This window comes from Tenrec ecaudatus, chromosome 1 (genome assembly GCF_050624435.1).
Source record: "Tenrec ecaudatus isolate mTenEca1 chromosome 1, mTenEca1.hap1, whole genome shotgun sequence".
Classification (NCBI taxonomy): Eukaryota; Metazoa; Chordata; class Mammalia; order Afrosoricida; family Tenrecidae; genus Tenrec; species Tenrec ecaudatus.
The window spans coordinates 180,391,322-180,418,877 of record NC_134530.1 but is presented as its reverse complement, the minus strand read 5'-3'; the positions used below and the strand labels follow the sequence as shown (position 1 = coordinate 180,418,877).

At 46.7% G+C, this 27,556-nt stretch overlaps 1 protein-coding gene across 1 annotated transcript; it reads right to left on the bottom strand.

The window, feature by feature from the left end:
- Positions 1-679: 679 nt before the first annotated feature.
- TBX19 (T-box transcription factor 19) lies at positions 680-27,556 on the bottom strand. Its single transcript, XM_075540469.1, has 8 exons — positions 27,369-27,556; positions 20,757-21,021; positions 19,417-19,551; positions 12,501-12,562; positions 8,643-8,704; positions 6,250-6,438; positions 3,072-3,207; positions 680-974 (listed from the first exon to the last, which is right to left on the bottom strand). The coding sequence occupies exons 1-8, from the start codon at positions 27,554-27,556 to the stop codon at positions 680-682; spliced, it is 1,332 nt and encodes a 443-aa protein (XP_075396584.1).

Genomic DNA, 27,556 nt, shown 5'->3' with positions numbered 1-27,556 from the left:
AGAATGACACCTCCTCTCGCTGGCCTGAACACATACTTTGCAGGGCTTCTCAATATAAGAAGCACTAGCCTAAGGCTGGGTCAACCTGGAACTCACTAAATGATGTTGCACCAGCTGCACAGCACAGGGAGGTCTTCTAGAACAGCTGCCACTGTGGCACGGGGCACAGGACGGTACTTAGGCACATGAGCTCTTGCTGCCTGCATACTCTGTAAAGAAAACCGGAGCCGGAGAGAAAATGGTGGCGAGATGCCCGTGACACCGTGGAATTTCATCATTACAAGCAGTTAGATTCTACAGCATTCTCTTGAACACGGGATTCGCTAAGAGCCAACAAGCCTTGGCCTACCAGAACTAGGCCTCCGCACTGGGACGCAATCCTTGCACCTCTCTGTGCATGCCTGCAAAAATCTCAGCACGTGCAAGTGATCGGGCTACAAATACCTCTTGGCCAATCAGCAATTCGCAAGTCCTCAATGCCTGCAGCTCAGCTGGAATTCCATCCTCCATACTGAATCGTCCCCCAGCAGCACGTGGGGAATAAGGCCCCCTCCCAGGCGCCCAGCTCACTTGGCGGGGAGACCCTGCAGGGCGGCCCACTGGACTCCAGCAGGCAGGGTTTCTAAGAGCTCTACGCGCGCGACAGGGTCTCTGCTGGCACCCCTCCCAAAGGTGCTGCCTAACTGTCCAAAGAGGAAGGAGAATGATGCCCCCCGGCACCCAGGCCACCCCAGCCAGAAAAAGGATGGGAGGCCACCGCGGTCCAGGTGGACACAGCAATGCTGGTCAGCGAGGGCTCCCCCAGAACTTCCATGCCAGCCGAAGCGGATGCGGGGCTGGCGAGCACCGAAGGGGATGCAGTCACCGCCGAGTTACCCAGGAGGAAGGCGCCTGGCGAGCTGGCGTGCACTTCGGGTCCCGGCCCGGCGTGGCTCCCGCCACTGTTGCTGATGGTCCACAGGCACGGATAGGGGCTGCAGAGACACAGAGAGAAGACGAAGGTCCACCGCGGAGCCGGACCCAGCGGGTGCACAGTTCTGCAGACAGACTGTCGGGCCACCGCCAGCTGACACTCACTGGCCGGGTTTCTGCAGAGGCCCTGAGAAGCAGTGAGATGTAGCCGAAGGAGCGTAAGCCTCAGACCTGCATTCTGCTACCCGCCTGCCGCTAGCAAACTGTTAGGTTTAAAACAGCGTTTCCCCTCCCTGGGCTTCTCTTTGGTGCTCCTGGGAACTGGGTAATGGCAAAAGGGGGATGTTTGGACAGTGTGAGAACTTCTCACTGGCAAGGAGAGGCAGCGTGGCATAAGAGCCAGGACCTACTGGTGTCAGAAAGGTGCCCTGGTGGTGAAATGGGTTAAGCATTGTGCTGCTAACAGCAAGGTTGGTGGTGCTTCATGGCAGATCTGCCTCCATCTGTCTCCGAAACCCCTGAGCAATTCTGCTCTGTCCAAAACGGGACCCACTGGACTGAAATCAGCTCAATGACGTGAGTTTTGTTCGTTTGTCTTGGTGTTGGAAGCCTTGGGTTTGGCCCTGCCACTTCTGAGTGCTATGGCCTTGCTCGAATTCGGCATGACCTCTGAAGGTCTCCGTTTCCACCGCCTCGAGATCTGAGTGATCATGACACGGCCCTCCCTGGGTTGCTATGGGGGTTAGGTGAGAGAAGCAGATCCAGGGCCTGGCGCATGACAGCCCACTCAGTAACAGTGGTTATTGTCGTTAATTCTTTCGTTCTACAAAGGAGAAAATGGAACGCTAGAGGTACTGTCAGGTAAGCATGGGGCTGCCAATCACAAATTAGCCCATCAGCCGCTCATCAATATAGAGTTTGGGGTCTCTGCTCTGGTCAAGATATATAGCCCTGGAAACCCTGTTCAGGGTGCTATGAATCAGAATGGACTCCAAAGCCCATCAACTGCTCCTAACTGTTTTCTTTTCTAGAAAATCATCGGACTTCTCCCCCGCATCCTATTGTTTTATTATTAATCCCTGTTTAGACCTCAAAATTGGACATATGGGTGTTGAAGGATAATATCTGGAATTTATATAGGATCTCAAGGCTTACCAAGCATTTTGACGTGTTTCTTTGATCTCACCATCCTTTTACAGAGCAACTCATTATTTTGATACTTGCTATTAGGCCACAGAAGAGCTCACATTATTTCCATTTTGTACATAAGAGAGTTGGAGCTCAGGGAGTTTAAGAAAACTCCCCAAAGGCACAAAGTCCATAAACAGTAGAACTGGGGGGCTCAAAACAACATCTGTCAAACTATGAGTTCCTTATGCTCCCTACATCCAAAGTCAAAACTGAGTGCAGGTTTCTGCTATAAAATTATGTTTTCTATGTTACACTTAGTCCTGTTACCTGGGTTTGGAGGTTACAATGTAACCTTTTATGAGAGTATATGGATGGTCAAGGTCCTTCAGTACCAGCCCCACTCCTTGTAGTCAGTATCCATCTGCTATTCCCCCAGTTAACAGTACTTCTGACAAATTTAGGGCCAGTGGTATCAAACCGTAAGTTTTTTTTTCCCTCTTAGAAAGCTACAAAGATGTGGGTGAAGAGAGAGAGCAATCAGTGTAAGACATGAAAATAATAATAGTGTTGAAATTATCAAGGGTTCATGAGGAAGGGAGGGTGGGGACAGGGAGAAAATGAGCTGATACCAAGAGCTCAAGTAGAAAGACAATGTTTTTTAAAATGATGATGACAGCATATGGACAAATGTGCTCAACACAATGGATAAATGGATGGATTGTGATAAGAGCTGTAAGAGCCCCCAATAAAATGATTTTTTTTAAGCTACAAAGAAAGAGGGTGTGACTAGGATTTACCATCATCCTTTCCAGGAATGGTGGTCCTTACTCTCGTTCTTTGCTTCCTAACCAGCTGGGCATGGAGCCGAATCCTGCCGAATCTTGCTCTTAGCTGCCCCGGTGTCTTGGAATTCAAGACAACTGCTCAGACCGAGCCCCATCTGGCTCCAGGAAAAGAGTGACCTAGGGTCACCAAGGCTAATGTAGATCCCCAGACCACAAATAGCAAGTTGCTGGCATTTATCTTACCTGGGCCCTGGATTGATGGGTCCATTGGTGTGGGGTACAGATAGGATGCTGGCGTGGGGTGTGGACGATAAAGAGGTCCAGCTTTCAGGTCCCGAAAAAACTTGCACATTGTCACTTGAGCTTTCTATCAAATTCACTTTTGGAGAAACAACAAGAGGTCAATCGATGGAGCAGACAAAACAAGTGACCAATGCCATTATGCTCAGGACCAAATGCCATCATGGTTTGAGCTACAGGCACAAAGAGTTTGGAGGAAATAGAAGTGAGCAAGGAACTTATAATTGCTGAAGAAAAGAAGACTGAGGATGTAGGTATACTGAGTACCGCCCATACGCCAGGTGCCTTTCATGTTTTAATCATCACAACAACCTCTCAGCTCCATGCTGGGGGTGCTTTGCCTCCTGTGACACCCAGGGGCTCCTTGATGGTGAAATGAGGTAGACCTGTGAAAAGTGGGCGGTTGGAATTCACCCAGAGGTACCTGGGAGGACAAGCCAGGCAATCTGCTTCCAAGAGGTCACAGCCTCAGAAACCCACTGGAACAGCCCTACTCTGCATGCACAGCATCCCCAAGGAAGGATGGACAATGAATGTACAAACGCACAAATGTGCTTGACATACAATGGATGGATGGATTGTGATACGAGTTTACGAGCCCCCAATGAAATGATTTATTTTTTAAAAAATTTTTAACCCACTTGGATTACAAAAAAAAATTCCTGAAAGGAAGAAAGAAGGACCTGGGTCAACTTGCCCTCAAGCCCACTGGGGGGCCCCAGTACCCTGGATGAGCTCCAAGGAGCTGCAAGTAGATGTCTGAAATCTTCTTTCGCCTCCTCATGGTACAACAGAAAACGAGAACAGAGAGGCAAGGCGTGAGGAGAGAAAAGGTGGGGAGGGGAGTAAAAAAGCAAAGCTGAAACCTGCTCACTGCCGTGGGGTCCATGTCCACTCCCTGAGAAAGGATGAACTATTTCTTGAAGGCCCACTGTATGCCAGGCGCTGGTTTACTAGGGAAAATCCTGAGCCAAATAGACAAAGACCTACTTTGATGGCGCTTACATCTAGTACAGGAAGAAACGTCACTGGCATCGAGTCAATCCTGTCCTCTACCCCATAGGACAGGGTGGAACTGCCCCTGTGGGTTTCCCAGACTGCTCGTCTTCATGGAGTAGAAAGCCTCCGTTTTCACCCACGAAGTAGCTAGCGGTTTCGACCTGCTGACCTGGCCTTAGCTGCCCAACACCGCTATCTAACCGTGTCACTTGTGAGCTAGAAACCGTGGGTGGCTCACTCTTCCTGATCCAGTGCTTGCAGCCCCTTCCCCCTTAGTGCCTGCGCCCCCCCCACCCCCCCCCACCCCCCGTCTCCAGCTCCTTCCTCTCCCCACTGTTTCAAACTGCGGCCCGGACAGTCCAGTGGCTTTACTTCCTCCCACCAGCAAGCCCTTCACTATTGCCCTGTGGCAACCCACCCCATCCCCAATCACTTCCGCCCACCCCACCTCCGCCCCTTCCTAGTCATCCATCCTTCAAGATTCAACTTCACTGTCAATCCCTCTGGACAGCCATCGTTTCCGCCCGCTCCATCTAAACGCTCGTTTTCCTTCCTGCCCCTGACACCTTGGCTTGTGTGAGTTGCGGAGGATTTCTCAGACTGCAGTGCGTATGTGAATCACCTGGGGGTCTGGTTAAAATTCAGACTCTGATTCTGATGGTGAAGTCCAAAGAGTCTATCAAGGTGCTCCCAGAATTGTCTTATGATTACTTCTTTATGTCTTGTCCTGGCCTTGAACTCTGCACCTCAAAGTGTAGAACAATGCCTGGTGCGCCCCGCAGCCTTGTCTACTGACCCGAGGAAGAGTGAGAACACTGATCAGGTTCTGGTCTCTCCAAGCGACTAGCTCTCCCCTCCTGGCAGCCATTGCTGAGACTGTGGGGAGGAGCAGGCCAAGAAGCAAAGGGACGGTGCTTGGTGCCCCAGGAAAACCCTGGTGCAAATACAAAACTCAGGGTATGCGGAGAAAGGAAAGAGGCTGAAATGAAATGCCCGCCACCAGTATGCCATGTGTTTCGCTTACTTATTTTAATAAGGGCCTAGCTCCCTGTCCCGTAGAAGCCCTGGGAGCAGAGTGGTTCCACATTGGGCTGCCAACAGCAGTTCGAAACCACCAGCCGCTCAGCAAGAAAAAGATGAGGCTTTCTACTCCATGAAGACGAGCAGTCTGGGAAACCCACAGGGGCAGTTCCACCCTGTCCTATGGGGTAGAGGACAGGATTGACTCGATGCCAGTGACGTTTCTTCCTGTACTAGATGTAAGCGCCATCAAAGTAGGTCTTTGTCTATTTGGCTCAGGATTTTCCCTAGTAAACCAGCGCCTGGCATACAGTGGGCCTTCAAGAAATAGTTCATCCTTTCTCCTTCTCCTTGTTCTTCTTCTCACTCTTAGTGTTATTACTGTTACCCTTCTTTTTCTTCTTCTTCTTCTTCCTCATTAGCTTCTTCTCCGCCTCCTTTTCATTTCTCCGTTCCTTCATACAAATCTAATAACCAGACAAAAGCTGCACAGGCACACGGTCCAAACAGACAAGGCCTCATTCATGAAAACAAAGAAGAAAAACAGGAGCCCCGACTTCAAAAATAACCAGACTGCAAAAGTCAGTGAGGATGGGTTTGCCTGCCTCCCACTGGCTCAACCAGGACGAAGAAAGTGCTCCCCCCAGAGAACGTCCTCCCGGGACAGCAGTGCTGGGCCAGCGTCCCACAGACACGGCTGGGTAATGCTCCTGGGGAAACAAGCTGCAGTAAGGCAAGGAGCTGACTCTGTCCAACCAAGAGGCCAACCTGCCTTGGCTATAAAGAGATGCAGCTGATCCTGCTCGGTGCATCAGCTCCTGGGAGGAGGAGGCTTTCCATACCCAGCAGAAGCCAAGTGACCACATGCTTAGAAAAGGCTGAGATGAGTGACATTAGATGATGAAATATTATTATACAAAATAAGAATAAACTATAACAGGCAGGACAAGGAAAGACCGTACAGAAAGACTGCTCAGTAATCATGCATGGTTGTATTAGATGCGCTAGCCGGAAAGCATTGCGTCTCCAGACATTTCTTTTTAGTAGCTGTTTATCCATCCACCACCCATGTCCCCAGGGTGTAGTTGGCAGCATCACTCACCTGTGGGAGAATGGTTTCTATGCACGTAGGCTGAAGGGTAGGGAGCCTGCCGGTGTCCCCGGAGGCCAGGGTAGTGCTCGCAGCCGTGGTGGGAGTGGGGAGCAGGCAGAGACAGGGGAGTGGCATACTGGTAGTTGGCGGTGCCTGCAGTGTACATGCCATCCGGGTTGGAAAAGATCCAGCCCCCCACTGGGACAGACCATAGAAAGACACAGAGATGGTTTATGAGTCACCACACTGGTGGTCAGGGTCCCATGGTTAGGTTTCTATGCCATTGAGACTGAATGGCTGTCTCTTTGGAGGGACCTAGCGCCCACCCCTCCTACCAGTTAACAGCTGGCTTCTCTGGAGAGGCTTAGCAGGTCTTTATCAGACTTTGGAAATCCTCTTTAAGAGCCTTGGAATCATACGTTCCATAAAATGCTATTTGAAAGCAGCGGTTAATGGAAATGTAAAAGTTCTAAGTTGCTTCTGACTTAATTTAATTAAAACGAACCCATCTAGGAGTGAAGCATTGGCTACAGAGGTAACTCGATCTGCAATGGCCAGGGAATGGGTCACACAGAAAGAGTGAAAACCAAGCCACATTCGTTGCCACTAACTTGAGTCAGCCGCATAGCAACCCCCAAGGACAGAGTAGACCTGCCCCACAGGGTATCCAATGCTGTAATCATGACAGAAGCAGAATGCTGTGTCTTTCTCCGATGGAGTGGCTGGGAGTTTCCAGTCACTGACCTTTGACTTTGCAACCGAGCACTCTAACAATTACGCCACCAGGGCTCCTAGAAAGCGTGCAGGCCTCCCTATTTCTACCCAGAGGGGGTGTCTTTAGCTCTCAGACCATGTGGGAGGAGACATGAAGCCCCGCTATCAGCACGGCACAAGAGGAGAAGGGGCTGGCCTAGCACCCCTTGACAGGAAGGCGCAAGGTAGTTGGCAGAAGCTCACCAGTGACTACTGCCCACTGTCCAGGAAGCTCAGGGACAAAGCCTGAGGCTTAGTAGGAGGTCCTCCCATCAACGAGATCTCTGTGGAGAGACGCACAGATGGGGACCCTGACAGGCTGGGTGCCCTGCCTACAGAGCGGCCAGTAAAGGATTCTCACTGGCCTCTTCGTGAGAGGGACATGGAGCTTGGTATTAGAGCCCAGTCCCTCGCTGACCACGTCGGACTTCTAACGAAGGAAAGGGTGCAGAATCCCTGTTACAAAGTGAGGGTTCAATCCTTCTCAACAAATCCTTCCAGTCAGTCATTGTCCCATTGTCAGATAGGCAGGTGACCCCAGGGCTCCTGACAGGAGGTTCTGAAAGCAACGCAAAACAAAACGTATGGGGAAACGGAACGGGAAGGTAATGGAATTTTTCAGAAGCCTCCATGTCAGATTGAGATTCTGATAGCCAGAAGGCCAAGTCCAGAAAACGGACCCCAGAACCCGGCGTCTGTCCGCTTCGCTTGCCACCTGTAACCAGCACCGCTCAAGGAGTGTGCTGGGAGGCTGCAAGGCGTCAACTTTGAACAGCACTGCCCAGGCTTGTTGTCCCCTGCCATTGTTTTAAAGGGACTTTTCTGAGACAGTGGGCAATAAGGGTTCCAGCAAGTGGACTGTCCCATCTTCCCCCACAGACAACCTAGTGAGTTTGAATGGACGTCGTTTAGCGAGCATTTAGTGAGTAAGCAAGCATTTAACCCCTGCACTACCAAGGCACCTTCATATGAAAACTAGACTTGGACAACTTCATCATTTCCATTCTTGCCACCTGGCTAAACGTTCGAGCCCCGCCTAGGGATGCTCACTGACGCAAGCCCTGATATGTTCAAGCGCCTCTATGGGACTTAGACCCTGAGGGAAGAAGGCCAAAGAAGAAGCAGTGCATTTGAATGATGGTGCTGGAGAAGAGTCTTGAAGGTCTCATGGTCTACCAGAAGAACAAACAAATCTGTCTTAGAAGAGGTACTGCCAGAATGCTCCTTAAAGCAAGAATGTCAAGACTTCGTCTCGTGTACTTTAGACGTGGTATCTGGAGAGACCAGCGCCTGGAAACGGACATCATGCCTAGAAAAGTGGAGAGGCAGCAAAACAGAGGAAATGCCTTGACAAGGTGGATGGACACAGTGGCTGCAACAAGGGGCTCAAACATAAGAACAATTGAGGATGGTGCAGGACTGGCAGTGTTTGGTTCTTTTGTACACAGGGTCATCTCTATGTCAGAACCAACATGAGAATGTCGGCTCTTTCTCAGAACTCTGCAAAAGGCAGCAATACCCTATTGGGTCTTGATAGATTTGGAATAGACTTTCAACAGTTGAGACCATCACAAAGACGTCTGACCATGGAGTGTGCGCACCTTAAATACAACCCCGCCTACCTCCCGTCCATCCTTCCAACAACTCACAGTGAGAATAGGTCACATGCTTGCTCTCAGAGATCGCCTCGGGAACATCTTTCAGGTGATTTCTGAAAGAGGAATGAAAGTGTGTCATGACTGCCCAGCTTATTGGAAGGGTCCGGCATAAAACATATTCAAAATTCTCATTGGAGAGTAACACATTTTTTGGAATAAGAACAAATACCTTTGTACACAAAGTTACTCTCCTTCCCCCATTCTTCTTCCCCTAAGACATGTGTCCACTTGCACTAGCATGCTTTGAAGCCAACCGCATCGACAGCTGTGGCTGTTGGCGTGGCTGCCCGCTCGTGGTAACCCCACGTACAGCTGGATTAGGCCATTGCCATCCACGGGGTTTTCTTTGGCTGATTTTATGAAGCAGATGCTCAGGCCTTTCTTCCTGGTTCATCTTAATCTGGAAACTGCTGAAACCTGTTCAACATCACAGCAACATGCAAGCCTGCACTCACACATGTGTGGTGACTGCACATGAGGTGCATTGGTTAGGAATTGGACCCGTCTCCCACGTGGAAAATGAAAATTCCTATGTAAGTTAGCGGTGTGTAAGTTTTGATTTTATCTTGCTGGTATCCATTCCTAGCTGACAAAATTCAAGCAATAAAAACCACAGTTAACATTTGTAAAGGACTTCAGGGTACAACTGTACAGATGAGGATAAGTCGCAGAGTCTTGGTATAAAATCATAGACCCCTTTACGAAGCAATATCATCGAAAGGTGACACCGGGTGCTTCCATCTTTCCTCGAAGAATTCTGTTCCAATTGACACCACATCAAACAGCGGTTTTGACATCCTCAAGGGCCTCTAATTTTGTGTTCCTTTTCAACGTTCAAGGGCACAGGGAACAAAGAGGCTAAAGGGACAAGACGAGAGCTACAGGGCAGTAGGTAAGGAATTCCACCCAATTCTCACCAGACAGCCACTGGGACACTCGAAAAATGAGAAGGTGCTTTATCATGATGGGGAAAAAATGCCTCAGCCCAACTTTCTTGCCCTTTTTTCCACCAGTACAGTTTTCAACTTCCTCATAATCCACGCCCATGCTTGTCCTGTGTTCTTTGAGAAAATTCCCTTGGAGTTTCCCCCGCCCCCCTCAAAAAGTCACTGTAGCTTTCTAAGCTGACCTCTCTGCTTTGAATTGCACTGGCCGAGCATACCCTCTCAGAGCCACTGCTTGGATTCGAGCTTGCTTCCCTGATTGTATTGAAAACAGAAAACACATCCCTGGTGATGATTTGTTCCATACCATCTTCGTGATCTTCTATCTCCCTTGAAAGACTGATGGAAAGATCAGCTGTTGGAGCAGCTGTTCTGCAGCAATACTCTTGGCACCCACCCAGCTTGCTGAGACCAGGATACTCATTTATATTGAAAATGCCAAGCCCTGTGGAACCTCAGCTTTGGGAGCGGTCACATCGATGGCACTTCTCGTCTTCTTCCACCATCTCGGGACTTCCGCCACGGTTTCTTCAGTTCTTGATGCTTTCTCCACTCTTGGCTATTCTTTGAGCTCTTCCTGACCTGACATCAAATTTTTGATCCATCTAAAAACTATTGTTTTATGTGGGTGGCATGCCCATAATGACTTGAGAAGATGTCCACTTGAGTTGTGTTAAAAGTTTAATATTAGCACTGACTTCACAATCATTTGGGTTTTTTTTCTTCCATGGCAAAAAAGTATCCTTTTTTCATTTTTAAGGCACACTAATAAGATCAAGACATTTGTATTAGTGGACAGGCTTGTCCGCATTGCTCCCCTGGGCACAGAAACATGTTTGACGTGAGTTTAGAACAAACCCGGGCATATATAGACAGAACCCTAAGAGGGCCACAGTGCCAGTACTTTTTGACTTGCCTTCACATGGTTATTAAATGCACCAACAACTCAGGAAGAAGGAATGAATATATTGCCCTTAGTTTGCATATTAAGAAAGTAGACTGGTTTGTGCAAAATCAAATAGCCAGGAACTAGCCCCACTAGAACTCAAAGTCAGGACCTCTTATTTAGTCTTAAATTCTTTTTTATTGTGCTCTACCATATCATTTTGGATTGAGATTCTATCACCTCACCCTCCGCTTTTCCTTAGATCTTCTGTTAACTGTAATGGGTACCTCTAGGTCTTCCATGTCATCAAAAGTCTATTCAAGCATGGAACAGGCCAGATGCTGGGGACTCATCATGACGAGCATCTGTCCACCTTGTCAGAGCCTGGTAGGCGAAGAGCAAAAACTGGGCAGATTGGAGATACTAGAAAGATCTGAAGCCAGGGCAGTGAAATTTGAACACTTCAAGGTACTCATATTGATTCTCTAGGATTTGTTGAAGAAACGTTAATGATAACTGCCATTATTCTTTCTCTTTCTTTTTATCCTAGAATGAAAAGACACAGATGGGGAGTCACCAGCCTACAATCATGGTGTGGAATTTTCATTCAAATCCCCAGCAGCCTCTCATTTCTGTCCTTCTCTCTACTCTGGGAGGTAGGAACCTCTCACCACTACTTACCTCTTATACACCAACCAGGAAGGCAGTCCTGCCTTTAACTGTGGGCCAGACTGAAGCATGTACACATGTACACAAATAAAAGATAAGAGCTCACAACATGCAAAATACAGGAACAGGAATGGGAGTAGTGAAACCAGGAGGGGAGGGGGAAGGTTGGAAGAGAAGGGAGAACTGATTACAATGATCAACACATAATCACCACCACCACCCCCAGGGGGACAAACAACAGAAATCTTGGAGTAAGAGAGACAGCAGTCGGTATCAGATATGAAAATAATAATAATTTATAATTCATCAAGGGGTCATGAAGTGGGAGAAGGGAAAAAAGGAGCTGATACCAAAGTAGAAAGTAAATGTTTAGAAAATAATGATGGCAACATATATACAATTATGCTTGATGCAATTGATGTATGGATTGTTGTAAGAGCTGTAAGAGCCCCCAATAAAATGATCAGATAGATAGATAGATAGATAGATAGATAGATAGATAGATAGATAGATAGATAGATAAAAGCAAAATCCCTAAAGAGAGAGAGAGATAGAAGGAACGTGGGTATCTCAGTGGTAATGCTAGGGATGCTAAACTGAAGGTCAGCAGTTTGAGACCACCAGCTTCTCCAATGGGGCTTTCTCCTCCCATAAAGAATGACAGTCTCAGAAGCCCACAAAGGTAGTTCTGCCCGGCTCAAGAGGGTCACAACGAGTTGTCATAGACTCGATGTCAATGACTTTGGGGTTTTCTTAGTATAGACAAAAGATGTTTTGTTTTTGTTTTTAAGGTTTGAAGCCAGTACCTGTTGTCACGGAGGCCATTCCAGCTCATTGACCCCCATGGGTATCAGCATAGACCTGTGCTGCACAGGGTTGTCAACTACTACGTTTTCACAAGTATTTTGCCAGATACTTCTTCCGAGGCACCTCTGGTGAGTTCAAACCTTCAACCTTTAGTGCAAATTAGCCATTAGTCCCACCCAAGGGATCAAAAAAAAAGATTCTACTGGTCTATGATTAAGAGAAGGACAGAGTGGATTCTCAGAAGTCTATATCCCCATTTTAAAAGAAATATAGTTGTATTATTTTCAAGATTCTACAGTAAGGCAGGACTAAGAAAGCATTGGCAGTGAGGCCTTGGCAGTGGACTCCCACTAAGGAATGGACCATTACACTTTGTGTGGGTGTAAATGGGAACGTGGTGTTCGCGAAGGCAAACTCCCACCTGGCAACGCAAACTATTGTTAGCAAAGTCAAGCGAAGCCATCCAGTGCCTTTCAACGTGATCACACAGTTCAAATCTGAACACGCCAATTTGTAAGCTTTTACTGAACTGTCTCTACTCACCTTTCCTTGGCATCCAAGAAGGCTTTGGCAAAAGGGTTGTACTTGATTTTGAGAGCTGTTATCTTGAGGTCACAGAGAGAAGATGTGTTAGTGAAAGTGGAATGCATGGCAGAAACAATCCTTGGTCTTCACCCGTGAACCTCTGTAAATTCAGATCATTCCCCTCTGCCTTCAAAATGCTTCTTCTCCTTCCTTCTTCCTACACTCCTGCTCTACTTGGCTCTTGCCCCTCGCTGGCATGTGGTGAGAATGGCAGAGAGAGTACGGTGGACAAAGAGAGGGCAACGCATTAGGAAAGAGCGAAACTCTGGACTCACTACCCCTAGCACTCGCTCTTTTAGTCATTCATTCATTCATTTTCAACAATCACGGAGTGCCCACGCTATGTCACTCGTTTTCCTAGCCCCTGGGAACACCATGGGGAGTGGCACCGCTATAATGTTATCATAGTTTGGGAGTACGGTATGCATAATGCAATTCACAGGGTAACTCTTAAGAAAATGGCTTTTCAAAGTCCACATGCAAGAAGCACACCAGCCTGTGTGATCACGAGGTGTCTATGGAAACAGGGGTATCAGGCATCAGAACAAAAAATCATATCGACATGAATGAGGAGGAGTGAAGAGTGGAGACCCAAAGCCCATCTGTCAGAAGAGATAGTTAGGGTGCAGTGTAGCACCGATAAAACATAAAACTTTCCTCTAGTTCTTTAATGCTTCTCCACCCCTCACCACTATCATGACCCCCATTCTACCTTACAAATCTGGCTAGAGCAGAGCATGTACTTATATACAGATAAGAGCTGGAAATGCAAGGAATCCAGGACAGATAAACCCCTCAGGACAAATAATGAGAGTAGCGATATCAAGAGGGGAAAGAGAAGGTAGGGGGAGAAAAGGGGAACTGATCACAATGATCTACATATAACCCCCTCCCAAGGGGACAGACAACAGAAAAGTGGGTGAAGGGAGACATTGGTCAATGTAAGATATGAAATAATAATAATTTATAAATTATCAAGGGTTCATGAGGGAGGGAGGGTGGGTAAGGAGGGGGGAAAATGAGGAGCTGATTCCAAGGGCTCAAGTAGAAAGAAAACATTTTGAGAATGATGATGGCAACAAATATACAAATGTGCTTGATGCAATGGATGGATGGATGGATGGATGGATGGATGGATGGATGGATGGATGGATGATGGATTGTGATAAGAGTTGTACGAGCCCCCAATAAAATGACTTAAAAAGAAAAAAGAAACAGAAAATGGCTTATCTATTGGTTTACATATTAAACAAATGCTCCTGTCCACGTCCCTTTTCATCCTCCTGTGTGGTAGTGGTGGAAGTCTGATGGTGTTGTGGTTTCAATTGAAATCCACCAACCCCTCCAAGGGAGAAAGATGAGCCTATCTATTCTACTCCACTACTCTATCTCTACTATCTCTATCTACTCTATTCTACTACTCTATCTCTACTATCTCTATCTACTCTTAGTTTACTACTCTATCTCTACTATCCCTATCTACTCTATTCTACTACTCTATCTCTACTATCTCTATCTACTCTACTCTATTACTCCACTACTCTATCTCTACTATCTCTATCTACTCTTAGTTTACTACTCTATCTCTATTATCTCTATCTACTCTATTCTACTACTCCATCTCTACTATCTCTATCTACTGTACTCTACTACTCCACTACTCCATCTCTACTATCTCTATCTACTCTACTCTATTACTCCACTACTCTATATCTACTCTACTCTATTACTCCACTACTCTATCTCTACTATATCTACTCTATTCCTCTATCTCTACTATCTCTATCTACTCTTACTCTAATACTCCACTACTCTATCTGTACTATCTCTATCTACTCTACTCTACTACTCCACTACTCTATCTCTACTATCTCTATCTACTCTTAGTTTACTACTCCACTACTCTTTCTCTACTATCTCTATCTACTCTACTACTCCACTACTCTATCTCTACTATATCTACTCTACTACTCTATATCTACTATCTCTATCTACTTTTACTCTACTATTCCACTACTCTATCTGTACTATCTCTAGCTACTCTACTCTACTATTCTACTACTCCACTACTCCATCTCTCCTATATCTACTCTACTACACCACGACTCTATCTTTACTATATTTACTCTACTCTGCTACTCTACTACTCTATCTTTACTATATCTACTTACTACTCTATCTCAACTATCTCTGGCTACTCTACTACTCTATCTACTCTAACCAGTTATAGTCTCAGAAAGCCACAGATGCGGTTCTACCTTCCTGGTAGGTTCCCTATGAGTTGGAACTGACTTGATGGCAGTGAGTCTGGTTTCATTTGGGTTGTTGTTGCCAATTGCCTTTGAGTCAGCTCCTGACTCGTGGGGACCCGATGCACAATGGAGCAAAGTGCTTCCTGGTGCCCAGCCAGGCCCGTGGTCAGTTGCAGATGGGATCGCCATGGTCCATCTGACTTAGAAAACTCTGCTCGCCAGTATCATGGCAACTTGCATCATAAGATGCCCTCATTGGAAATTAAATCAGAGTCTCCTGCATAGTAGGTGAGCATTTCACTACTCAGGCAACGCTACCCTCTTTTGTCTCCTGAGCATGCTTCATTTTTCCTCCATCACTCACTATCTGAGAGAGAGAGAGGTTAGAGACAGGGATACAGACAGAGATAGAGATACTGTTGTTATTGATAATAGATCGATTCTGACGCAGAAGGGCCCTACAAATAGAACTGCCCGTAGGGTTTCCTAGGCTGTCATCTGTACATCAAAGGAGCCCTGGCAGCAGAGAGATTGCCTACGGGGCTTTGATTCCAAGGTCAGCAGTTTAAAACCACTTCACAGGAGACCATGCAGAGTTACCATCTCAAGCACCCACCGGGGCAGCTCCACCCTGTCGTGTGAGGTCACTGTGAGCTGGCACGGACTCGGTGGCAGTGAATTTGGTTTGTATGGTGGCTCATTCTGTGACAGATTGCCACATCTTCCTCCTGAGGGGCAGCTGGTGGCTCCCAGCTGCTGACCTTTCCATTAGAAGCCCAACACTTACCATGATGCCACCAGAGCTACTGAGACTTAGGGGCTCTTCATCATCTAGCTCCCTACTAGATGCATCTTTTTTCTTGTGGCTGTTCTGGTTTTGTCTTTGTTTCCCAAACCATTTTATTCAGACATAATCCAGATATCATAATATTCCATAGTACAGTCATCAAGCAGTGTTGTACAATCGCTATCACAATCACTTTCAAAACATTTTCTTCCTTCTTGGACTCCTTGATATTAGCTCCCTATTACTTGATTGTCTCTTTAGATTCACCCATTCTGGGTTTCTATGCCAAAAAACATACAGAAATGTGTAACAGAGAATCAAGAAGGCTACCAACAATAACATCCAACAGAGATAAATCCCAGTTTGGAAAAAAAAACAGAAAATATTAAAAGACAGATCAAGCCCAAAGTGTGTGTCAAACGGGAAAGCAAAGGATTAGCTTTTAGCCATTTGAGTCAGATTTATCCATTTCATCTACTGTAGCTGTCTCTACAGTACTCTCTGCAGGATAACCAGGCTATTCCCGTCCCCAATTATGCTCTCAAGAAAATCTCCTAAAAAAAATGATTAGGGCAAAGACTGTACAGATGTGCTTTATACAATTGATGTATGTATATGTATGAACTGTGATAAGAATTATATGAGCCCCTAATAAATTGTTAAAATTTAAAAAAAAAAAAAGAAAGAAAGAAAATCTCCTAATCCCATGTGTGGGTCCTGCAAATGCATTTCAGGCTTCCACTGTCATCCATAGCTTTTTGCACACCAGAATGTCACAATTTAAGCTCTGTTACCATTCCCTCCCTATTTGGATTATGCTATTTACATAGGATATAAATATCTTTAGATCAAGGTCAATGTGCAGTATCTCCAGCACCTAGAACAATATCCACTATGTACTAACTAAAGGTCAGAAATAAACAAAAATTCACTGCCATTGAATAGATGCCAACTCACAGCCACCCTATAGGACAGGGCAGAACTGCCCATGTGGGTTCCCGACACTGTGGCTGTTAATGGGAGTAGAAAGCCCTGTCTCTCTCCCGAGGAGCAGCTGGTTGTTTCAAACTGGTGACCTTGAGGACTGCAACCCAACCTTTGCCACTACATTACCAGGGCTCCTTCCTCATACTGACATGCAGCAAATATGTATTGAATAAATGAATATTGAAAATGATGCTTTTGTTGCCAACGGCCTGAGGTTTGCTTCTCTACATTGAAAAGTGGGAGTAAAATGAAGACATAATTCTCTCCAGCCCCGTGGAAATGGAGAAAGGGGAGAAAGAGGGAGGAGCCATAAGGAGAGTCGGTTTGTGTGGCTTGGCTGAGGTGCATCCACTCACTCACTGCCATTGAGTCATTTCTGACTCATAGAAAACCTATTGAAGAGGATAGGACTGCCCCCTATGGGTTTCTGAGACTGTAACTCTTTCCCCGAGTAGGAAGCCAAGTCTTTCTCTGATGGAGCACCTCATGGTTTCAAAATGCTGACCTTGTGGTTAGCAGCCCAATGTGTGACCACTATGCCCCCAGGGCTCTAAGTGAGGCTAGTAGGGAGCAAAAGGGACATTGTGTTCCACCTTAACCTTCCTCGGGTGGCTGCCTTTCGGGGTGTTTCTACATTCACTTGGTAGGGGAAACATTGTTGGCAGAGAAGGCTGTGGGGGAGATTTTCCTGAGCTTGGTTCCCATGGGCCTATTCAAGACCTAGAAGGAGCCTGTGCTGGATGGAGGGTCGCCACACTCAGGCAGGGAGAGTTCAGAGGAAACTGCAGCAGGAGCAGCCAGGGCAAGCGACCAAATTGCTAACCAAGCCCAGAAGCAGTTAAGGACCCCCGAGGGCCCCAGACTAGGAGAGCCAGCAGCACGCAGGCAGCCACGGACACGCCCAGAACATGGGCTCACTGCCCTTTAGACACCCAGAGACGCAAGAGGGAGGAGCAGTTCTCTGGGAGGTTGAGCGTGTTCTCTCGAAGAGGCAGCAGCACCTGGGGAACTGTTTAAAGGCTCAGAACTGGTGTCCTGCCTGCTCCCACCGGCCCACCCGCTACAGGGATCTGACAAACGCCCGGGACTGACAGGCGAAGAGGGCGCTGCAATCTGGGGTGCGAGCTCCATCCACAGCTCCGTTCCCCCTGTAGGTGCAGGTACATTCACATATGTTTCTATTGTGCCCAAACTTGGATGGTCACCAGCAGCCTCCGGGAAGTCTTTCAAAGAGACACACGGGGGCCATCAGCCCCGCAGACTGTGACTCAGTCACTGGTGGGGGCCGCGATCTTCTTGTGAAAGCTTCCAGATAAAGGGATGCGGATGAAAGCACTCATAAGACAGCATTTGTGCACCCATAAGAAGTGTCCAAGTGGAAACGGTTGGGAATGACCATGGTGGATAACGAGTGGAGGCTTGAGATGGATGTCTCCTTTGGAAGGAGGCAAATTGTCAATCTCTGCCAAAATTCTGCACTCACCCTCCCTTTAACAGAGCAATTACATTTGAAAACAGTTACCCAAGCAAGCAGCCTGTACTGTATGGGCCGGGAACCTGGGTATTCGCTGCAGCAGTACACCCAACAATAAAAATGTAACACAACTGGAAACAAGCCAGTGCCATTTATGTGGATGACTGGTGGCCTGAAATATAGTTTATCTATGCAATTGACTAGTCTCCAGGCATTAAAGAAAAGGGAGTAGGTCTGGATGCTATTACATAAAAATATACCCACAATACACTGCTCCATTGAAAAAAATAAGATGAATCAGCGTGAGTCCATTGATATATAGCAGGCTATAGTCACATGCATATTTATATCTGCACAGAAAAATTGGGGGGCGGATACACCTGAAACTATTACTGCAAACTCCCTGGGGAGAAAAACACTCAAATTTTACCTTTTACTTGTCATTCTGACTGTATGCTTTTCTGCACTATTTGGTTGGTGGTTTTAAAGTAAATATTTAGACCTTTAAAAAGTTGTCATTAAAACAAAATAAAAGTTTAAGCCTAAAGAATCCAGCCCTGGTCAGGTGCGTCTGATGACCAGCAGGCACGGGCTTGCCTCGCATGCGAGGGGACCCAGCAGCCTGCTCCGATTCTTGCTGCTCAGCCCCCCCACCAGAGCGGCCCACGGGACAGGACCAGGAAGGAGATCTCACTGCGCTCAGATATTGTGCTCGGCACGGCCATGGCCCAAGAGGGGTGAAGACAAGGATGCCTGGGTTTCTTTGGGCTGTCAAGCCCCATTGAACTCATTGCCTCCTTTGTATCAGAAAAGGACGTCCTGGCAGGTCATTGGCCAGCTGTTCAATTAATTTCACTTTCCTGAATGTGGCCGAATCCTGAAAAGCCACCTTTTATCTGAGCTTGGTGATAGCAATAAAAGCACACCCCTCTGCACACTACACACAGCTCACACCTCACACATCCCCATACAATCACCATAGTCATACCACCCCACACTCATCCACATACATATCACACAGCACACACTGCACACACGTCCCCATACACACCACATTCATACCACACATACCATATACCACACCAATGTACTCAAACAGCCACCCAGCACCCACAGCATACACTACAAACAGACATCCTGTACACACATCCATACATATACCACATGCATCACACGTACACCACCCAGCACAAACATCACACCATACCACACCCCCAGACACACACACACCCATACATACACCATACAAATACCACACACAGCACACACATATTTGTACACATCACACAGATATACACACTACATACACTACACACACGCATCCTATACACATACCACACACATCACACACACATACCACACCACTACACTTACCTCCTCATTCTGATAGGCTGTCACAGCTATGAACTGGGTTTCCGGGAAGGAGCAATTCATCACCATTCGGTGGGACCCTCCAACCCGCACTATGTGGACCTGTGGCTCATATTTATGCAGTGAATTCAACATGATCTGTGGGGGCGAGAAACACAGAGAGAGAGAAGGAGAGCAAACTGCCACAGGTGCTAGACAAGCCAGCACTCCGGTGAGTGCCAAACTTGGTGCCCGTTGAGGTCAGAGACGTCCCCTCCCCCACTGGAGCACATTTCCTCTCTGGCATGCAAGAGGGCAGCAGGAGTCTGAATCAACTCGGCAGCCATGGAAGAATGTCTCCTGATACTGACAACAGCGAGACGTCACAGACGACTATTGGAAGAACAACAGCGCGCGATATCGGATGCTGATATATAATCCACATTTTGTGATTCAAATGAAAGCTTACTCAAAAATCTCTTGTAGCAAACACTAGTCAGCAGAAAGTTTACTTCTTGTTTCCATTTCCTATGTTAATATTTTCAAAAACTGAAACCTCTGAATGTTACAAAAAGCTGGCTAGCATTAGCTCCCCCTCCTAAACCAGGAGCCCCTTCGGCGTTCCCCTGACTGCCCACAGAAAAGGCGCACACATTCCCGGGACCACAAGGCTGCCCAGAGCCAGGTGTGCGGCCCCGGGAGGAGAACAAGATCTTTTCCACCCAGTGATGTCGCTAACCCCCAAGTCACAGTCAGTGCTTTATAGTATCCCCATCTGACTAGAGAAAACAAAGGAGGAAAAGGCCGCCCAAATATGGTTTCTTCCCACTGAAGACCTGAAATAAAAACCTTCCTTATTTAAGGTGGGGTTGGATTTTTTTTCTTCCTTTCTGACAAGCCAAAGCTGACTCAATATTCTATTGATAATTATCATAGTGCCTGAGTAGAAGTAGTAATTATTTCATTTAGGAGCTGCTTTTATTACAGTATTTGTCTATTGCCAACATGCCACTTATGCCAAAAAAAAGCAAGGAGAGAAGAACAAAACCCTGGTACCCACCATCTCCTGCCCGGGGCTGGGTAAAAAGCACCATGCACAAGGCAAAACTATGAAAAGGGCCGTGATAATTAAGTAAACTACTGTGCGCTCTCTTCCTCTCTCTTAACATCAGGAAGTCCATTAAAAACTGAAAGCACCAATTAAGAGCTGTTTATTCCTGTTTACATTTGGACTCCAGGGAATAATTGGTTTCTGCAGAGAAGAGGTTGGTGAGGACCTCTCTAATTGCCTAAATGCACCCTTGATATGTCTTGATTGGGGTGGTGGGGTGGCTAAGGCAGGTGAATGGGTGACATACTCATACCTGCCCACCACCGTTGAGCTTGTTGGTCAGCTTGACTTTGCTGAAGGAGATGGGAGCTTTCATCCAGTGGGCCCCAAAGTTGGGGGAGTCGGGGTGAATGTAGACGCAGCTGTGGTTGGAGACCTCGGGCTTGCCAGCGGGCACCCACTCCCCATTGACGTACTTCCAGCGGTGACCATCCGTTGGGACAAAGTCCAGCAGCAGGGAGTACATAGCATTGGGGTCCAGCCCCGTGACACTGATCTTTAGGACAGGGAACATCCTCCTGAAAGAAAATCAGAGACTTAGCCACAGGGGGGTTAGTGGAGAGCGGGAAGGGCTCTCAGCTCTCAAGGGCATGGTGGGAAAAGGCCCGCTGCTGTCGCTGTCATGGTCATTGCCGTGTTAGCTGTTGTAGAGTTGACCCCTGGCATCCCACACACAACATAACAAACATTGCTTGCTTCTGCACCACCTCCAAGGTCGGTTGCACATAACCATAGAGGTTTTGTTGCCTGCTTTTTGAAAGTGGACCATCGAGCCTTTCTCCCAGGTACATCTTAGTCTGGTATTGCCACGAAAGCCTAATTAGCATCACAACGACACTGCACACCCCACTGACCGGCAGGCAGCGACTGTGCATCAAATAACACATTGACGGGGAGTGGAGTACAGGTCTCCCACCTGGAAGGGGAGGCTTCTACCCCGAGCAGCCCCTGCCCAGGGAATGCACAGGAGAGGCAGCATCAGCAGAGGCCATATCTTTTGTCCAACTCAACCAGAGAAGCTCTTTCTGAGTGTGGGGGTGTGGGAGTTTCACTTCAGAACATGCTGCTTTATTTCTGAAGTTTGCAAATGTCTGCCATATGGAATAGCTTCCCTCAAAGCACTCAATGCTCAGGGGCTAATAAGAGATCTAAAAATGCCCCCTCGTGGCCATTCTCACGGGGTATCTGACAGGTCATTGATTCAGCTGGAAACATCCTTCACTCATTCATCCTCATCAAGTCATGCAAGATCTCAATTTAAAAAAAAATCATGTGAAGGATTTTCTCCAATACCTGGCACCTATTTAATGTTCTGCAACTGTTGGCTATACTGTCCTTATAGCCAAGCCCTTTGACTGGCTCAGTCTTCCTGCTGTTCTCAAACCTTACCTTGAGTTTGTGGTCCTGGAAACTGGAATCAAACAGAATGTCAACTCTGGTTCTTGCCTCCTGTCTAGTTGACTGGAGCCACTTACCTCTGCTTTTCTTTCTGGAGATGAGACATCTAAGTAGACTAGGTGATTGCTAATAGATATGGGGCTTCAGAGGGAGTGACGAAAATGTTCTAGAAGTAGATGAGCATGATGCTTGCACAACCTTGTTATTGTTGTAGGGTGCCATCGAGTCATCTAACTCATGACAACCATATGTACAACAGAACAAAACACGGTTATGCCTGTGCCCCCCTCCCCCTTCTCTCTCTCTCTCACTCACTCACTGTCATTGAGTCAATTCCAGTTCATAACAAACTTGTGGAACTGGATAGAACTACCCCTGTAAGTTTCTGAAAGTGTAAGTCTTTGCAGGAGTAGAAAGCCTTGACTTTCTCTAGAAGGGTGACTGGTGGTTTCAAACTGTTGACCTTGAGGTTGTCAGCCCAATGTCTAACCCCTACACCACCAGGGATCTCTGGTATCTTCTACTATCCTCCTAATCATTCCTGTGTTTTGGCTCATTGTTGCAGCCACTGTGTCAATCCATCTCACTGAGGATCTTAACCTTCTTCCTTGAGCCTCTGTCCCAAGCATGAGGTCCTTCTCAGGGACAGCTCCCTCCAGAAAACATGTCTAAAATACATGAAACAAGGTTCATCATCTAAGGAACCTTTGAGCTGTATTTCTTCCAAGGCATATTTAATATTCTTCACCAACACCGTGATTTTGATACATCAATTCTTTGGTTTTCCATATTCATTTTCCATTTTCGCATGTATCTGAAAATACCATTGCTTCTGTCAAGCACATCTTTGCCTGAAAGTGATATTTTTTATTTTTAACGTTTATCTTGAGTTCTTTTACAGCAGGTTTTCTCAAGTCAGTACACCGTTTGATTTCTTGACTTCCACTTTCATGAGAATTGAATGTGGAGCCAAGGAAAATAAGTCCTTGACAACTTCAATTCTTCCTCCTGTGTTACTTATAAATTCAGTTGTGAGGACTTTATTTTCTTTATGTTGAAGTGTGGTCCATCCTGAAGTCTGGTGTCTCTCATCCTCACCAGTAAATGTTTCTGCAAGTAGAGTTGTGTCATCTGCATACCCAAGCTTGTTAGAGAGCCTTCCTCAATCCCAGTGCCACGTTCTTCTTCATATAGTCCAGAACCACAGAGCATTCACTCCACATACAGATGAAATACAGTAAGAGGTTACAACCCGACACACACATCCTGATTCTACACCATGCCATATCCCCTTGTTCCGTTCAAATAACACTCTTAGTCTATGTATACGTTTCTCTTGAGCACAATAAGTGTTGGAATTCTCATTTTTGGAATGTTACCCATAGTTTGCTATGACCCACAGTTAAACAACTTTGCATACTATTAAAGCACAAGTACACATCTTTCTGGTATTCTCTGCTTTCAGTCAAATGATATCCCTCCTTCTATGTTATCTTCTGGGTCCATCTGGAATTTCTGGCAGTTCCCTGTCAGTATATCACTGTAACTGTTTATTAATTTTCTTTAGCAAATTTTACTTGCATGTGATATTAATGATGGATCCAAATAGAGACCTTAGTGGACTCCAGCACTCCCTCGCTCGTGAGCTGATTTCACTCTCCTGTTACCAGCTTGAGAAGACAAAGTGCAGCGTGATAAGGACATGTGCACACACCTGGAGTTAGAAAACCAAAAGGGAAGAGCACACTCAGCCCATCTCGAGCTGAAAGAAAGAAAGGGAAAATCAAGCCTCGAGTTGAAATATCGAAGATTTCTGTGGGGTTGTTGTTCGGTGCCATCGAATTGGTTCTGACCCATAGCAACCCTGTGCACAACGGAACAAAACACTGACTGGTCTTAACACCAGCCTCACAATTGTCTCTGTGCTTGAGCTCATTTACAGACTGAATGAGTATGGTGAAAGGATACAACCGTGACACGCCCCTTTCCTGATTTGAAACCACGGGGCATGCCCTTGTTCTAGTCACACCATCTCCTCTTGATCCATGTCCAAGTTCCCCATGAGCACAATGAAGCGTCTGGAATTCCCATTTTTCCCCTGGCTGCCTATAATTTGCTATGATCCACACAGTCGAATGCCTTTGTACAGTCAGCAGAATGCAAGCAAACCTCTTTCTGGTCTTTGTCGCTTTCAGCCAAGATCCATCTGACATCAGCAATGGTGTCGCTTGTTCCACAAGTGCATGTCAGAGATGAGAATTCTCTCTGCCTTCAGTTTCACTAGCCCAGCAGAGCCCCTGGGAAGCCACTGTTTTGATTGGGCCTTTTTGAAGGCCTCCTAATAAGACTAAGACAAGTGTGTAACTGAGAGGACTTGTCTGTGGCCATCCGCTGATGAAAGCCATGTTTAGAAACGCTCTGTCTGTTTGGAATAAAGCCATGTGTGTGAACTGGAAACCTCAGGAGAAACACTTTTTTTACTTACTTTTTTACTTACCTCATACAGCCAGCTGTTCCTGGGTACAGGTGGGGGATTGGTTCCAGGACCCCTGTGGATACCAAACTCCCAGGGTGCCCAAGTCCCTCACATAAAAAGGCCTCAGAATCACATACAGCCTGCACGCATTCTCCTGTGTACTTTGAATCATCTCTAAATTACTTTCAATACCTAACACTATGTAAACAGTACTTTATGTTCCTTGTAAGCCTTTGAGGGATTTCTGACCATTTGATTGCCTCTCTAGCTCTTCTGCTCATCCCCATAAATACGGAGGGCCAATTTACATGAAAGTAAATACCTGCTTGACAATGTCTTTTAATTCTTCCATCAAGTTTCCCTAAGCTATATCAAAACTATCTATTAAGCAGAAGAATATGACCTGTGGTATACAGAAGCTCTCTAATTACTCTAAAAATCAACCACCTGTGAGACCAGGCAGGCACTGTGAATGATAAAAGCCAGGCATTAGACACCAGAGACATTGCTTCCCCGGAAAAGAGCCACCAAGCTGCCTGCACCTGGCCAGGAAGTGGTGTGGAGGATGGGAAGGGGGTATTTGGAGGAAATTTATGGGTGTACAGACAGTAGGAGAATGGGTAAAACAGACGCACAGTGGCAGATATTTTAGGAAAGGAAGAAGGAAATAGAAAAAATGAGAAGAGTCAAGAAGACAGAAAGGAGATGATGTGTCTATATCAAAAAGTGCTGCTAATATTTCAGTCTGAGAAACGATGAGCCTGAGAGTAATCCCAATCAAGCCAAGTCATTATCAGCTACATGGCTTTCATATTGATTTGTCTTCATTTTCTTGCTGATTTAATAAACACTGATGGTGCTGTTAGATAAATACTGGAGTGCTAACTGCAAGGTCAGCAGTTCAAACCCACCAAAAACTCCCAGGAGAAAGATGGGGCTTTCTGCTCCAACGAAGATTTACAGCCTCATAAATCCACAGAGGTAGTGAAATGCTGTCCTATGGGGTCACTATGAGGTAAAATTAACCTGATGGCAGTGGGTATGGATTGCAGGGGGGGAGCAGGGGGGACAAAGTTGTCTTCCTTTCTTTTTCCAAAGTGTAAAGGGAATATTGTAGCTCCAGGAAAATCTGGATCCTAGATGTTGGGAAGCATTAAGAGATTTTAAGAGAGGGATTCAGTTCATAGGATGATGAGAAATGGCAGCAGAACTAATAAAGATAACCAAGAATGAGAAAGTTGGCCAAATTACAACTTTTCCTATAAATAATAATTTTCACCTATTTACTACAATGGCTTTAAACATATGAAGAATTTAAAATTTTAAATATGTGGAAAAAACATGTTAATAAAAATGCAAGAGAGCACTCTTTGTAAGTGGTAAATGTTCATTCCAATATAACAATATGATTAAATTGGATTTTTAATGGTTTCAGAAACTTGTTATTTTTTCCTGCTGAAAAAATATATTTTACTTGGGGTTTCTAATTATTTTCATTTTAATATATGGTCACTTTGACAGCTAAGTAGGCGGAGTGGCATTAAATATTAATATAAGTACTATCCCATAAGTTGAAAAGAATAATAAAGGGAGGAACATCTGCCTATTATCAGATATAGCTAATTTTTTACAATTGTATAATTAATCATCCTTTAAAAATTATAACTCAATCTAATTATAAATTTAGGGAGCTGTTTTGAAATTTAAAATATGTTTTTGCAATTGTTGTTTCGTTTGTTTTTTCCAAAGAGGCTAAAAATAGTATGCAACTACAGATCCAGGGTACGGAATGAGAGCAATTACAATTACTAACATTAGAAGCAATAGATTTTTCCATATGAAATAAATTGGCGGACCGATTAGGAAAAGAAAACATGACTGCCACACGGGGTTGGTAATCATAATGTCTGAGAATGCCTTTCTTCCCAGCACACCCCCCACTCACCAAGCACGTTTAAGTCTCCATCAGCACTTGGGGTCATGATGCTCCCGCCACCGGGGAGAGAGCTCACTCTCCACACCGCACGCTTTCCTCAATGCAGAAACGCGGGTGTGCAAGCATTTCACAAAAGGACAAAAGCCTGCGCCAAGTTCAGCTGGCCCTGACTTCCTGGAGCAGCGAACAGAATGACTCTCAAAGGGCTCTGTTTCTGTGCTGCTGAAACAAACCCTGTGCCTAAGCCTCGCCTCTGGCGGGACTTCTGTGACCCACGTGTGTTGTGGGGATAAGCGAGCTGCCGGGAGTCCAACGGGCCAGGCAAAGAACAGCAAGATTTTCTTTCAAAATATTTGCATGGCTTCAACCCAGGGGGAGCATCTCTTCTTACTTACCTTGGGAGTCCCTTCGCTGACCAGATGGAACAGAACCAAGAAAGGCCGGCGAGATCCGCTCCAGTTAATCCCTAATGTGTGGCCCTGAGAAAAAGGAAAGCGCCTCCTCTTCTGGTCGGCACCGTGACCTGTTGCCGGGGCTCCCACATCCCCGCAGACACGCAAGTCTCAAAGGAAGACCCGCTGAACCGCCCCCCCTAAGAAGCAGCTACAGGGAGGGGCCGTGCCACCCAAGGCGCCCCTTTCCTGCCACCCTCCCCTCGGCGCGAACGCCAGGTGCGTCTGCCGGACACGAGAACCAACTGGCCGGTTTCCCAACCAAGTTGGCGTTCGCCATCTCTGAACAGAGTTGAGACTCAGGTCTGCAGCCGCTAAGCGGTCGGTCAAAAACCACGACTCATTCCCTCCCTTGTCCCACACCTCTCCCGGGCCCATGGGCATGTCCCCCATAGGTAGGAGCTCCTCTGTGGGCGATCCGTTTAAAATGCCTACGAGACAGGTGGCTTCATGGGACGATCTCAGGGAAATTAATTAAGTGAGAGCCGGGGAAAGCTGCGGGGCCGTCCTTCCCCTGGGAACATTGCACATACACACCCCACCAGGCCCCCTCGCCTCCCTGCCCCAATCCTCCGGTCCACCTGGAGTCCGGGGGGCACTCACCTGCCATTCTTGGTCACGATCATTTCGTTGGTGACGTCCTTGAACCTCCGCCAGAGAGGGGCATCCTCCAGGACGATGTGAAGCTGCTTCTCCGTGGGGTCGCCTTTCTCGCTCCCGACCTGGAGCTCACTCTCCACCACGTGCAGCAGGCGGGACACGGCGCTCTGCGGAGAGCCACGCTCACTCAT